This window comes from Mustela nivalis, assembly GCF_964662115.1.
Source record: "Mustela nivalis genome assembly, chromosome: 2".
NCBI lineage: Eukaryota > Metazoa > Chordata > Mammalia > Carnivora > Mustelidae > Mustela > Mustela nivalis.
The window spans coordinates 3,516,891-3,531,321 of NC_139021.1; the positions used below are offsets into that span (position 1 = coordinate 3,516,891).

Genomic DNA, 14,431 nt, shown 5'->3' on the forward strand with positions numbered 1-14,431 from the left:
CTAGGATCTCAAGTACAATGTTGACAAGAATAATGACAGCCATGCCCTTGCCTTAATCTAGTTTACCATGAGATGTGGATTTAAACTGCAGAAGTTTTTCATGGCGCAATTTGTAGGTTGAGGATCTTTCTATGCCTAGTTTGTGGAGATTTAAAAAAAAAATCTTGAGTGGGTTTTTAATTTTGTCAGTTCTGTTTTCTGATGCTATTGAGATGATCATACGGCTTTCCTTTCTTGTCTGGTAGTAGTCTCTTAATAAGATGAATGACATGAATGGATTTTCTGGTGTTATACCAACCTGGCATTGTTGAGATAAACTTACGGGATCATGATGTGTTTTTCATCGTATCTATTACTGAACTTAAAATTTTTACATCTAAATTCTTGATGAATATAGATCTGTGGTTTTCTTTCCATGAAAACTCTGTTATTTTAAAGATTTTATTTATTTATTTGACAGAGAGAGATCACAAGTAGATGGAGAGGCAGGCAGAGAGAGAGAGAGAGAGGGAAGCAGGCTCCCTGCTGAGCAGAGAGCCCGATGCGGGACTCGATCCCAGGACCCTGAGATCATGACCTGAGCCGAAGGCAGCGGCTTAACCCACTGAGCCACCCAGGCGCCCCAGAAAACTCTGTTATTTTAGTATTTGGGTAAGACTTCCCTCATCGAAAGAAGGGGGACATTTCCTCTATCTTCTGAAGGTGCTTGTATAAAACTGGTATTGTCTCTAACCCGGGGTTTTGTAGAATTCAGCGGGAAAACCACCTAGCCTTGGGCTTCCTTTAGCAGAGGGCAGTTTTCAGTTGTGAGTCCGTTGTCAGCAGTGGACATGAGGCGCTCAGGTTTTCTATTTCGTCCTGGTTGCATTTGGTAATGTGTTTATTTAAGTTGACTCTATTGGCACTAAATTGTTTGCACTATTTTATTATCCTTTTAATGTGTATAGAATCACAGCTGGCATTCATTTTCAATATTGGTAATTTCTTTTTTTTTTTTTTTTTTTTGATCAGTCTAACTTAAAGGTTGGTGACATTTACTGATATTTTCAAGAATTAGACTTTGTTTTTCTCTATCCACTTTCAATTTAATAGTTCCTAATTTTGCCTTTCTTCTGAAATGTCCTTCCTTCTTACCCAACTCCTGGCCTTCCAGATGTGATAGTCTTCGGTATCTCCATATTCCCTAGGATACTGCTCTATACCATATAGCAGTTTATCTAAAGATGTCCCCAGGCTTGTGTCTTGAGCTCAACTTGAGTTCCCGTAGGTGGTGTAGTGCCTTCTGCCATCTTCCTTTACACAGAGAAGACGTTTGCTTAGGGTCAGGGGGTGAGCGGGTAGATGGATGCATGAATGCTCTTCAGAGCAGTGTGCAAAAATGGCAAGAGAGCAGGCTGCGTAGCCATGTGGCTCTGCATTTAAATCCCTGATATGCTGCTTTCTGGGCGTGTGGCCCCGGCCCTTCTCCTAATAGTCCCGAGCTTTGCCTATGCAAACAGGACTTTCCTTGTAGGACTCTCAAGTACGTTGGCGCCAGTGTGAATAGACTTATCATGGTATTTGGTACCTAGTAGGTGCTCAATAAAAGGTAGCCACTGAAAGACCTTTTATTTTAGCTCACATAATAAGTTGTATGCCCAGAAAATTTTTTTCTTTAGTTCTTGCCCGTTACTGATTTCTCAAATAGTATTTTTTCCAGGTAAGGACCACAGCATACTCTGAGAAGGGAAAGTCTTAGGGTACAGTAACACATTGCTTCTCATTATTTTGTGATTGAAAAAAAAGTTGGAGCGTCCTGTGTCTTTTACCTTACCAACCCACTTTCTGGTTTTATTAAAATATTCTAATTTTATATTGCCAAGGAGTGTTTTTTTTTTTTTAAGGAAGGAAGAAAGGCAGTAATACTCAGCAATTATACAAAATCTTTAATTTGCTTGATATTTATAAATTATCTTCTCTGTAATCCTGTCTTTTTCTCGGTTCTTTACAGAGCAAAAGACCTAGAAAGAAAATAGAAACACAGACTATTTCTTCTTTGTTTTATAATGCTTGTGTATCCCCATGAATTTTTTGCTGCCTTCCTAGGTGATTTCTACTACATCACTCCCTGGATGTGACGCTTAAGTTTACCTTAAATAAAAACAAAGTCCGTGTGACATTTGCGTACTTCATGGAGTTGAGCATTTCAGGGCCGTTACTCAGAATGTTTGTTTCCCTGACCACCATGCCTGCAATCTGTGAAAACTACCATGTATATGTTGTTTGTTGGGTGGGCTTTCTGGGTTAGGGACTTAGTTCAGGCATCTGTTAGCTCTCTCCGTGTTTACTGAGCTTTCTGAGACCTGGGGCCACACCCGACTCGTCTCATTTTAAGCACAGAACCTGGCGCTCAGAGAGTACCCAGAAGTGTCTGAAAGGATGAATGAAAAAAAATAGACCAAACAAATAGAAATCAGTTGTATTCAGGAAGCTGTTACAGGAAAGCTTCTTGGGGGGGTTCCTGGGGGCACCTGACCTGCCTTCAGGTCAGGGTCCTGGGGTGTTAGGATCCAGCCCAGCGTCGGACTCCCTATTCAGGGTGGGGGAGACTGCTTCCCCTGCTCCCTCTCCCCTGGCTTGTGCGTGCTCTCTCACTTGCTCTCTCTCAAATAAGTAAACACATAAAAATTAAAAAGAAAGGCTTATTGGGATGTGTGTGTACAGGGGTCTTGTCATTTGCTGACGATGAGGGATTTTTCAAAAAGCATAAGAAACATTCACAAGAAGCCAGCAATCCTTTTGGGTTGATAGAGCAGTACTTTCTGCTACCGAGAAAGGATTTGGGATTTGGGTGAGTCTAAAATATGATCTTTGGGTATTAAAAAATATTCTGTATTTTCATGAGCCTTTTAAGTGAGGAAGTGTAGGCATCCTCTTGTATAAGACATGGATTTATATCATGTTTATGTGGGTGGAGAGAATCAGTGGAGGCCTTCCTGGTGGTACAGAAGTTGAAGGGCACCTGTAAACCTCTAGGTGTGAAAGACACCTTGAAGAAGAGGGGTGGGAAGTGTGCTTTTAAAATGTCCTTGAGCGGACATTTCTCCAAAGCCAATAACAAAGGGCCCATCAGCGCGTGAGAAGATGCTTGGTATCACTAGTCATTAGGAAAATGTGCCTCAAAACCAAAAAGAGATCCCACTTCACACCCCTTAGGAGAGTTCTTACAAAAAACAACCTCAGAGACAGAAAATAACAGATGCTGACAAGGATCGGAGAAACTAGAACCCGTAGGCACTGTCGGTGGGGACAGAAGATTAGCAGCCGTGGAAAACGGCACAGTGATCCCCACGACGATTAAATGTACGTACATAAGTGAGGACGCAGAGGGCCGAGAGTGCGTCTCAGGACCGCTGTCTCCCCGTGTTCGTGGCCGTGTCGTCCACGGCAGCTGAAGGGTCAGAGAAACCCAGGTGTCCCTCAGCAGATCCGTAAACACGACGTGGCCTGTATGGGCCGGGCGTGTTCTCCAGCTTTAAAAACAGACCTTCTGACGCCCGTTACACCACGTGCGACCCTTGAAGACATGAAACTGATAGAAACAAACCAGTCCCAAAAGGACAAAAGCTAGGACACTTTTTACATGAGGTTCTGAGAGTCCTCTCATTCGTAGGCACAGAGCGTGGCGGTATCCAGGCCTGGGGGAGGATGGGGGTGGGGGCAGGTTAGGGTTTCTTGGGGATGGAGTTTGGGTTTGGGAAAATGAGGAAAAATTCTGCCTGCAGACGGAGAGCAGTGATGGTTGCCCAGCTGTGTGGGTGTGCATGCCACACAGCTAGCTGTATGCTTGGCAGTGGTCGAAAGGGCCCCTTTTATTATATATACATATAATGGTGATAGAAAATGGGGAGGGGGGAGAAATAGCCCTCAAATCCACTTCCGGTTTCTTCCCATTTTAAGCCATGTTGTGTCCGGGTATGAGACGGCGAGGCTCCAGCGTGAGAAAGGATGTCTCGGAGTGGAGTCTCTCTGCTCTGCTGCTACATTTTCTCATCAGATCTGCGCTGAGCTGGGTGTTCCTTATTGTCCCCGTGTCACAGTGGGGCCGTGGGCTGGGCGCGGAGGGGAGGCATGGCCAGGATCTCGGGGAGCCAGAGGGCTGCCCTGAGCCTAGCCCCCACACCCGCTCCCCGCACCTGCGCCCCGCACGCGCTCCGTGCTGCCCCGCACGTCTCTGCAGTCTCTCGGGAGGGTTGCTGTCCTCCCTCGGGTGCCCCGTCACTGATGGCAGGCCCGTAGAGGGTGTGTTCTTCATTTTAAAAAAGTCTGTAGCTGGGGCTGCTTCTCCTCTAGGAGGAAGAAATAGGTCAATGAAAGCACAGACCAAAGGCCAAACATCGTCTTACCAGGAAGGTTTATGGGAATAGGCTCTTGAACCTGCAGCGGAAGGCAGGTAGCTCCTCCTGTCCTTCTGGAAGCTTGGCTTCCCTTTGCTCTTCCCAGGTGATGGGATACGTACGCCTTACCGGGAGCACGTGGCTTTGCAGCCCTGGCTGGCCGTCGTCCGTGCTGCCCCCGTTTCTCTGGGCTCTGTGTGCTCTGACTTCCACGAGCGTCGTCCGTGCTCAGCTGAGGGCCAGACACGCTACTTTCTCATGCCCTTGCCCACGGCTCGGCCGTGGCAGTGGACGTTCTCCTTGTCCTCCGGGAGGTCTGCCTGCTCTGGATTGCCATGACTCTGCCTCTCGTCTCTTGCCGCCGGTGCTCCCTAATCCGCGGTCATGAAGGTCGGCTTATTTTCTCCTTACAGTTTACCAGGAAGCTTTTTACAGAGAGAACCAGATGGGGAGTACTCAGTTTTGCTGGCCACAGATGGTCCATGTCGTCCGTTTATTTGGCATTGCTGTTGCTTTGCAACCTTTGCAAGCTCTAAAAAGCGCTCTCAGGCCCGTAAGACCGGCTGCGGGCCACATGCGGCTCCCGGGCAGACTTTCCTGATGCCTGTGTTGGGGGCTCGCTGTGGAAGGCAGAGTCACTCTGGCAGGCAGTTGAGCTGGGATTGAGATTTCTGGTTGCTCTAGTTACGTGGGTGCACCACAGGCTCCAGAATTCCTCGGGTGTCGTCTTGTATGGGGGAGTGGGGGAGCAAAGTAGGGGCTGCGGAGTGCCAGGCATTTTCCCAGCACGGACCTCCTGCATCCTCTGCCCTCCCTGCAGGCCAGCACCACCAGTGGGCTCTTTCCACACCTTTGCTCCTTCCCCGCTGGTGCCGGTGGCGGGAGCAGACAGGCCTCCCTGCTGTCCTCGTCCCGCACTGGGCGCCTGGGTCTTCCGGGTCGGCTCCGTTGGCATCCCTGCCCCTCCCCCACATAGCGGCCCGTCTCCACCGAATATCCGGCGGCGATATTCATCCGTGGCTGAAGGGGTTTTCCAGCCCGGCTCAGCGGTGGGAGACCCCCAACAGCGCTGGGGTGGGATTCTGGCTCTCTCGAGCTCCGGCCCTTCGCCCCGCTAGGACGGGCATTTATCTCTGCCTCTGTGCCCTCGGCATTGGCGGCTCCTCCTCCAGAAGCTTAGGGTTTCGCCTCGAAGGAGGAAGAGGGGTCTGATTGGGGATGAGAGGGAGTGTGGGGCTGGGGCTGGGTTTTGGTTTCTTAATCTTCCTTTAGTGGCCGCTCACCCCCTTCCTCTGTGCCTGGGCTCCTGCGGGGCTCTCCGTTCTCCCGCACCCTGGCCCGTCCTCCGTGTCTCTGCCCAGGGAGGCCCACGGCGAAGAGCCTGCAGGGGTGGGAACTTGTTCTTGTCTGGGCTCCCACGAGGTCTTAGCCATTAGGAGAGCCTTCACTCAGCCTCGAGCAACTCGTTACCCTTGAGCCGGCCCATATGGTGGCAGGCTCTACGCTCGCTCACCAGGTGTCCCTGCCCTTCCCTTCTAGAAGGGCCTTGTACCTCCTTGGTCTTTTGGCTCCATGGTTGCCCCATGACCCCATCTCTTGCAGGGTTCAAGGAAGTTTCACGGGTTTGTAGCTTGTCGGCTTTACTGACTGTTGGCCTGGGAGCCATACTCTACCGCTCAGAGACAAGCGCCCCCTCCCGCACCCCCCTCATGTTTAAGGGACGCTGACGGGCGGGTGTTTTTCTCTCTCAGATGCTCTATGCACCACAGAAGACTTGGAGAGCCCTTTCCATTTGTGTGTCTGGGACATGTTAGCGTAGACACGGGGCCATCGGGAGGACGGCACGGGCGCCGGCTAGCAGAGCTGCCCAGCGGGTTCTCCGCAGCCTTACTGAAGTGAAGCCTGCCTCCTGGGAGAACGCTGATCCGATTGTTAACGTATCATCTTTTTTCCATCATTTTAGACCCTGGAAGCTATCCTGAATTTCAAGTACTCTGGAGGGCCGGGCCACGTGGAAGGATATTACAGGAACCTCTCCCTGGGGCTGCACGTGGAGGCCGAGCCGTCTGTTTTCTTCACCCGAGTCAGCACTCTGCCGGCAACCAGGTAAACGGAGCTCGGCTCCATCGGCCTTTCTGTAGCCTCTGGCAGCACTGCCTCTGGAGTTCTGGCCTCTGCTGGTCGCGGTGCCAGCGCTAGTCAAATCCAAACCATGGCGCCCGTTGCTCAGCCGCCCTGGCAGTGGGTTCTGCGTGAGGAAAGCAGGCGTCACACAGAAGTGCCTGTGAGCGGATGGGTTCTCCGCCTTCTCAGATGGCCTCACGGTGACGGTAGGGCTGCAGCGTGCGGCCTGTGCTTGTCGTTGTATGGGGCACGTTCCCCACGCATTGCCCTGAGCCTGGCCCTGGCTTCTTTCCGGTTCAGTCTCCTGTTGGTAGGGGGTTCGGCAGCTAGCCCCATGTTCCGGGCACTCCTGGGGGAGTCCTACGTCTTTTTCTGTCTCACTGCTGGCAGCCCAGTCAAACTGGGCCCCTCCAGGTTGTCCAGCATCTCGGCATCTCCGTGCGTGCAGCTCCCCGCCATCCGGAGCACTGGCCGCTTTCTGCCCAGGGAGCCCTTTTTACACCGAAGTTTTCTCTCCTGGTTACTTCTCTAGGCCTAATCTTCTTTCGGGGGAAGAGAAATCAGACAGCGTATATACTCCAAACCCCGAAGTGGCCAGAGGTCCTAGAGGCGTTTTTCTGGAAGATGGGAAAAGGCCAGTTTCCCATCTCCAGCTTCGACTTAGGCTGAGCTGGGACTGATGAGGTCCGAACACAGTGGAGGGTATTCCTGCTGCTCAGATGCTCGCGCCCACGGCCAGCAGCCTGTGGACAGCAGGTGCTGGTTAGCACGGGGTACTCGTCTGTCTTCGTGTCCAGGGGCGCCTTTCCTACGGGCTCAGGACGCAGTGGGATAGTGCTGTTTATTCCTAGCAGAGTTGAGGCAGCAGCGGTGACCAGCCCCTCTGGTCTCCAGCTGGGGAAAGAGCATCACTGGCGGCAGCCCCTCCTCTCCAGTGGTTCCTGTCCTCCCCAGGGTAAGACAGACGGGTGTTGCTGCCCCTGTTAAGGTTGATAGAAAACTCCCTTTGAAGTGATACAGCCCCAAATAAGAAGTGTAGTTTTAGTTTATAGGAAAGACTATTTTTCTTCCCAGCCATTGGAGAACGGCTTCACAAGAATTAATGGCTTAGCTCGGGCTTTTTAGCATTACATTTCATCATCTGTCACTTTTTCAGTCCGTGGAGTAATAGCCTTTCTTGCCGAGGCTCGCCTCTGTTTTGAATTTGTTGTATAAAGCATCAAAGCGCTTGGCCCAGGGGGAGCTGTGGCCAGGCCTGCTGCCAGACACTGTTCCTGCTCCAGTGTCTCCGGCCCTTCCTGCGCGCTAGGGCTGCTCTGGGGTGTACCCGCCACGCTTCCCTCGCGTCCCCGCGCCGCCTGCTGCTGCTGCTCATATAAATAGTTCCTGGAAGCAGCACAAGTTGTCACCGAGTTGGGTTTGTTCCCCACTCTGGATGTCCAGCTTGCACGTCATGGCCCCTGCTGCTCTAAGTGACAATTTAAGATGAGAACAATGGCCCCACGTGGAATGGAGCGGACACACACTTGCAAGAGCCGGTGGTTAGCACAGGGCTGCTTGCCTCCCGAATCCGCACCTGCTGAGCTGACCCTTTCCTGTTGGCTTGCATGGTCGTCTTCCTGCTCTTGGGATGGAGACTGGATTTCTCCTAATCCTTCCTTTCCACCCCTGCCAAACCTAGTCCTCCCCAGATCCTGTGCATTGAGCCTCTGAAAGGTCTCCAGATCGTCCCCTGCCTTCCACTGCACATCTTTCTCTTAAACCCTTACTCTGGTTTTGCTCCCACATCAACCTGTAATTACAGATGTTTCCACCTCACTGTCTGGCTTAAAGACTTTCCCAGTGCTTAGGAGATAAAGTTTGAGGTCGCTACTGTGCAATTGAGGGTACTGAAAAATTTGACCCAGACCTTCCTCTGGAGCTCCAGTTCTGTTTATCCCCCAGTTCTCCCAACAGCAAGTGGAGACTCTCCCGCGGTATGTCAGGACAGTTTCCTGCAATGTGCCTTTGCATACATCCTTTTCTAAAACTCTTCTTAAACTATCATTCTTTTACTTAACCTTCTGGAAAATGTTTGTTGGCCATTAATGATCTATGTCATCATTTTTTGTTAAATTTTCCTGAATATAACTATACAGAGTGGGTTGGCCCTTCTCTGGGTCTCTATACTTCTAATAAAGTACTTACCAGGCTGTGCACCTTTAAACCATCACCTTCAGTGTCTCATTTATTCTTAATATCAATACCTCCAATGTTTGACATGCTATATAAAGGATTCAGTGGGGTAAGAGATGGATAGAGCTTTGTCCTTGTGTTTCATCAGCCTGATAAAAGCTCATCAAGCAGGAATAATACCAAATGGAAACACGGGTCTATATTAAGGAATGTTGAATCCCAGAAATAGAAATAGCAAGTGAATAAATATCAAAGATTCTTCTCTTTGCTTAATTTCTTTAAGAGACTGTTGACTATTTAAAGAAAAAATAAGAGCATTTAATTTTGTAGTGCATATCATATATAGAAGTAAAACACTCAACAGGAAATAGCACAGAGAAATGGAGGGGAAATGGAGTAGAGGAGAAATGGTAGTTCTTACATGCAATACGTTACCACATTCTAGCTTCAGCCATATCATAAGTTAAAGGCACATATTGCACACCCTTCAGCAACCACATAAAGTGTGAATCGTCAGTCAGAAGACAGAAGATGTGTTACTAAAAATGCTTACTCAGAAAACCAGGCAAGAGGTGACAAGAAAGGAGTAAAGAATTAGGAATGTACAGTCAAATAGGAAACAGATAGCAATGTGGTTGACTTAAATCCATTGTACCAAGAATTATATTAAATGTAAATGGACTGAAGACTGTATTTAAAAGTGGAAGTTGTCAGATTGTATTAAAAAAAGGACTAGAGTCAATTACATGTTTCCTACCAGAAACTCACAATTACATACAGTTGAAAAGCACAAAGTTTGGGGGGAAGATATGCCACGCAAACAGTAATCATGAGAAAGTTGGCGTGGGTATATGAATATCAAACAAGTAGATTTGTAGTAGAGGAAAAGAAGAGATAGGGTAATGTATATTGATAGATGGATCAAGTCATCACGAGTATGTAAGCCTAAATGCAAATGTACTTATAACTTCAAAATAAAACTGACATCTCAGGGAGAAATGGAAAATGCCACAATTGCAGCTGAATATTTTGACCCCCGTATCTCAGTATTTGATAGAACAAGCAGGCAGGAAACTAGCACAAATATAGGAGACATGCACAGTTCTGGTAAATAATCCCAGCTAACTGTTATTTATAGGATGCTAAATGCTTTCGTTAGAAAAGTTGAATGGTTCAAAACACAATACAGAGTAGTTATCATTGAAATAGAAAATGAAAAAAATATGTAAAGTCAATGCAACCAAAAGTTGATTCTTTGGGAAGATTAATAAAATTAATAAACCATAGTCAGGACAATCAGAATTAAAAAAGAAAGCACTATTACTAATACTGCAGATGAATCCTACAGATCCTATACACATTTAAAGAATAATAAAAAGTATTTTATGATAAATCATATTCCAATAAAATTTACCAATGGAAAATGCATTGAATGACAAAAATTACTAAAGTTGACATGAGATGAAATAGAGTCCCTGACGTAGTCACATATCAGTTAGAGTTTAAAGTCTTAATTGACGTTAACTTGAGGCTCAGGTGATTTCACTATGAAATACATCAAGCTTTTAAGAAATAAGTAATACCATTTCTACAAAAATTCTTCCAGAAGTAGGAAGGGAGGGAATACTTCCAGTTCTCATTTTATGATGCTCTCTTCACCCTGATGCCAACCAAATCCAGGGAGAGACATTGTGAGAAAGTAAGTGCTGTGACCAGTGTGCATAACTGAAAAACCCAGAACCAAATGCTAGTAAATCAGCTCCAGCAGTAGAAGAGAGAACACGGTGTGGACAATTCAGGTTTCATCCAGCAACAGAAGGTCCTTTGACCATGGAAAAATCAGTGCATGATGTTACTCTACCAACAGAATAAAGGCCAGAAATAAGATGTCAACTGATGGGAAAAGAACCCTCTGACAAAATTCAACACTTCTGATAGAAACTGTCTGTAAACAAGGCTTGGAGAACTTCTGCAACCTAGTCTAGGGTGTCTACAAACCCGTAAATTACATAGTTGATTCTGTACTTAATTACGAAGGCTAGCATTGTTTCTCTAGGCTAGCATCAGTCAAGGTAAGTATGTTTGCTCTTGCCAGTATAGTCATTACTTTTCTGCCAGTTCTATCTAATCAGAGCAACGAGGTGAGAAAAGAATGAGCGCTGTAAACATTGGAAACGCTGAATAGTTATTATTTGTTTGTGTGATACGTGTGATCATTTACATGTAGAGCTACCAGGAGATCTACCATGCCAAAGAGATTACCAGAACTAGTAAGTCAGGTTAGTCAGATTGTAGGATGATGCCATGTTATATTCAGAAACCAATTATAGATTTATATATTAGCAATTAATTTGAACATGAAATTTTGAAAATATTTATATTGCAGCAACATATAACACATAAGGCTAAATCTTTGTACATATGATCTCTACCTTGAAAATGACAAAACACAGGTCAGGGAAATTAGCACTTAAAAAAATTGGAGCGGTATACCATGCTTATTGATTGGAAGAATCAATTTTTGCTAAGATACTAGTTTTCCCAAATTGATTATAAATTCAGTGCAATTTCAATCAAAATCCCAGCAGGGTTTTTTTTTAATATTTTATTTATTTATTAGACACAGAGAGAGCGATCATAAGTGGGCAGAGAGGCAGGCAGAGAGAGAGGAGGGGGAAGCAGGCTCCCTGCTGAGCAGAGAGCCCAATGCAGGGCTCGATCCCAGGACCCTGAGACCATGACCTGAGCTGAAGGCAGAAGCTTAACCCACTGAGCCACCCAGGTGCCCCCCAGCAGGATTTTTTTTTTTTTAAAAATCCTGTTGTTTTAGAAATTATTTCAAAATGGAACAGGCTACTGCCAATGGACTAGACACAGGTTTTGACAAAAAAAGAAGTTGGAAGGTATAGGGTATGATTTTAAGACTTAATATAAAGTTAGAGTAATTAAGAGAGTGCTATTAGATAGACAAGGGGATTGATAGATCATACTAGGTACTCTAGAAATAGACTTTCTCATATACGATCAAATGCCTCTGTTTAAAGACTTACTTATTTGAGAGAGAGCACAGAGGGGAGGGGCAGAGGGAGAGTCCTGATCAGATTCCATGCTGAGCGTGGGGCCCATCATGGGCCTTGATCTCATGACCCTGAGATCAGGACCTGAGCCCAAAGCAAGATTCGAAAGGCGCTTAACCAACTGTGACTGCCACGTACTCCTGATCAACTGACTTTTAGAAGGTATGAGTTGAACTTCTTATGGAATGAAAACATCTTTCAAGAAATCGTGCTGGAAGAACTGGGTACACATCACACACAAAAACTCATTTGAGATAGATTCTAGATCTAAATGAAAAGAACTTTATAAACCTTTTCAAAGAAAAAGTAACAAAGTATCTTGGTAACTTTGGTGCAAAGATTTCTCAGATGGGATCAGAACCTACTAACCATAAAACAGAAAGCTGATTAAATGCATTTTATCGAAATTAAAAACTTTACGTCATCAAAAGGCAGGCTCCATGCTGGGAGAAAATGTGTGTTACACACGTGTGCAACAGAAGTCTTCTATCTGACGTACGTAATGAAGTCTTAAAAATAAACCCTAAGAGACAATGGGCCGAAGATTTGAACAGAGACTCACCAAGGAAGGTATACAGATGGCCCACGCTCACCCGAAAGTACTCCGCATCATTCATCATCGGGGAAGTGCGTGGTAAAACCACAATTAGATGCCACTGTCTACCCGGTAGCGCTGCCGAACTTAAGACTGACCACATCTGGTGCCGTTAAGAACGTGGAGGGGCAGGAGCCTTTGTAAATCACAGGAGAGTAGCACAGCACACGTGTCGTCTGGCCATTTCTCGCCAAGTGTGATGTCTGCCTACCCAGTGACCTTGCAGGGGCCTTGCTCAAGAAATATCAACATTTGTCTTCACAGAAAGACTCCTGTAAGAGTTTCCGTAACCGCTTTCTCTGTAGTAACCCCAAACTGGAAGCCGCTCCAGGTGCCAGTCAGCAGGGCACGTGTAAACGCTGCAGTGCATCCTGTGCGGGGGGACATTCCTCCAGCAAAGTGAGCCACTGGGACGTGCAGCCACACCGAATAAGCTCAAAATCGTGATGCCAACCGCTGCGCAACCTCATTTATGCCTGTTTCTAGTAGAGCAGGGAGCAGAAGTCTGGATCGCGGCGGGCTGCAGGCTGAGGGGGAGCAGGGCAGGAACGGACTCGCAGGGATAGGGTCGCTGTCCCGCTGTGCCTGGGACTTCCCAGGTTTTAGCTTAGAAATGCCCTTGCCCTGGGAGAGCCCTCAGTGCTGGGCAAACCCAAGCAGGTGGTTGCCCTAGAAGGAAGAACATCTTTGGAGTTGTTGAAGCCTTATATATCTTGGCGGAGGTGAGGTTGCAGGATTGTAGCAAATGCATACATGTATATGTAACTGGAGAGAACACCTGTTTTGTTTTGTTTTTGTCTTTATCTGGAGAAGGCTGGGAAGACAGCCTAGGAGATGAAAATGTCTTAATGGTTGAAGAATGAGTAGGGTTTTACCAGCCATTCCCTGGGAAGAATGGAGGAGGGTTGCTAACTGTTGTTTCTGTTTCCTTGGCCAGATTTTGAGGTCTGTGCAGCCCACAGTCTGAATACCAGTCCTGGTGCCTCAAAGCTTGGCGCCCGTGGCTGTGGTAGGGCCACAGGAAACTTATGGAACGACTGAACGAGCGTAGGGAGTCCTTGATTTAATGGTTTGACTTAGGATTATTCAACCCTGAAATGGTGTGAGAGTGGTCCGAACTTAGTAGAAACTGTTCTTGGAAGTTGGAATTTGGTTTTCCCGGTCCAGTGATATGCAGGTACTTGCTTGTTTATGCTGGGCAGTGGTGGGGAGCTGGGGCTCCCAGACAGCCAGTGATTACGAGGGTCAGTACCCTGCAGACTGAAAGCTGTTCTGCACACACACGGCTCTTCTGTTTGTGACTTCCAGCGCAGTATTCAGTAAATTACGTGAGACGTTATCAAATGGGCACTGTGAGATGTTTTTGCCGAACTGTGGACTAATGTCAGTGTTCTGAACACATATAAGGTAGGCCAGGCTCAGCTGTGATGCTCAGTAGGTTAGTGTATCGAATGCGTTTTGGCTTATGATATTTTCAGCCTGGGATGGGTTTATTAGGGTGTTAACTGCGTCATAACTGCAGATCTGAAGATGCAAAATACGGAGACTACACTTATTCCCTTGCCTCTGGTGTAAAAGGCATGACTTAAAAAAAAATGATTTAAGCTCTTTTTTCCTTAGAGACCCATATAATTGCACGGCCTGGAACTTAGCAGAATTATCATGCATTTAACGCGGGCACTTGGTTTTTCAATATTTGCCCTTCATAGAATTTGATGCGACACGGTGTGTTGTGAACTCCTTATTTTTCATCTTACTCCCAGATGAAGATTTCACTGTTAGCGTCCTGTCATTTTCAAGTCAAGTGTCCCCAGAGATGGCTTATTTCAACACACTTGCATTCTAAATAAGGTCCAGAGAGGGCATGCGGTTCACCCGGTTCCTCCCAGCGTGTGACATAGCTTCGGGGCCTCTGCAGCACACACAGCTGTGTGACCTCCAGTACCTGGAGCCTGGGCGGAGACTCCAGCTGCTCTTGGCGCAAAGGGAAGCCAAGCAGACATCGGAAGAGAACTGTCGCTGGCACAAACCGAGCCTACGCTACTCTACAGCCGAAATGCACAGGGATGGGAAGCTGTTGTGCT

At 47.1% G+C, this 14,431-nt stretch overlaps 1 protein-coding gene across 2 annotated transcripts in view; it reads left to right on the plus strand.

Moving 5' to 3' along the window:
* Nucleotides 1–14,431, plus strand: part of TRAPPC9 (trafficking protein particle complex subunit 9) — a 491,769-nt gene that overhangs the window by 310,126 nt on the left and 167,212 nt on the right. For both annotated transcript variants that reach the window (XM_082720692.1, XM_082720693.1), the window contains one exon: nucleotides 6,340–6,482. In XM_082720692.1, the coding sequence (XP_082576818.1) occupies nucleotides 6,340–6,482 (143 nt within the window). The remainder of the gene's footprint in view (nucleotides 1–6,339; nucleotides 6,483–14,431) is intronic.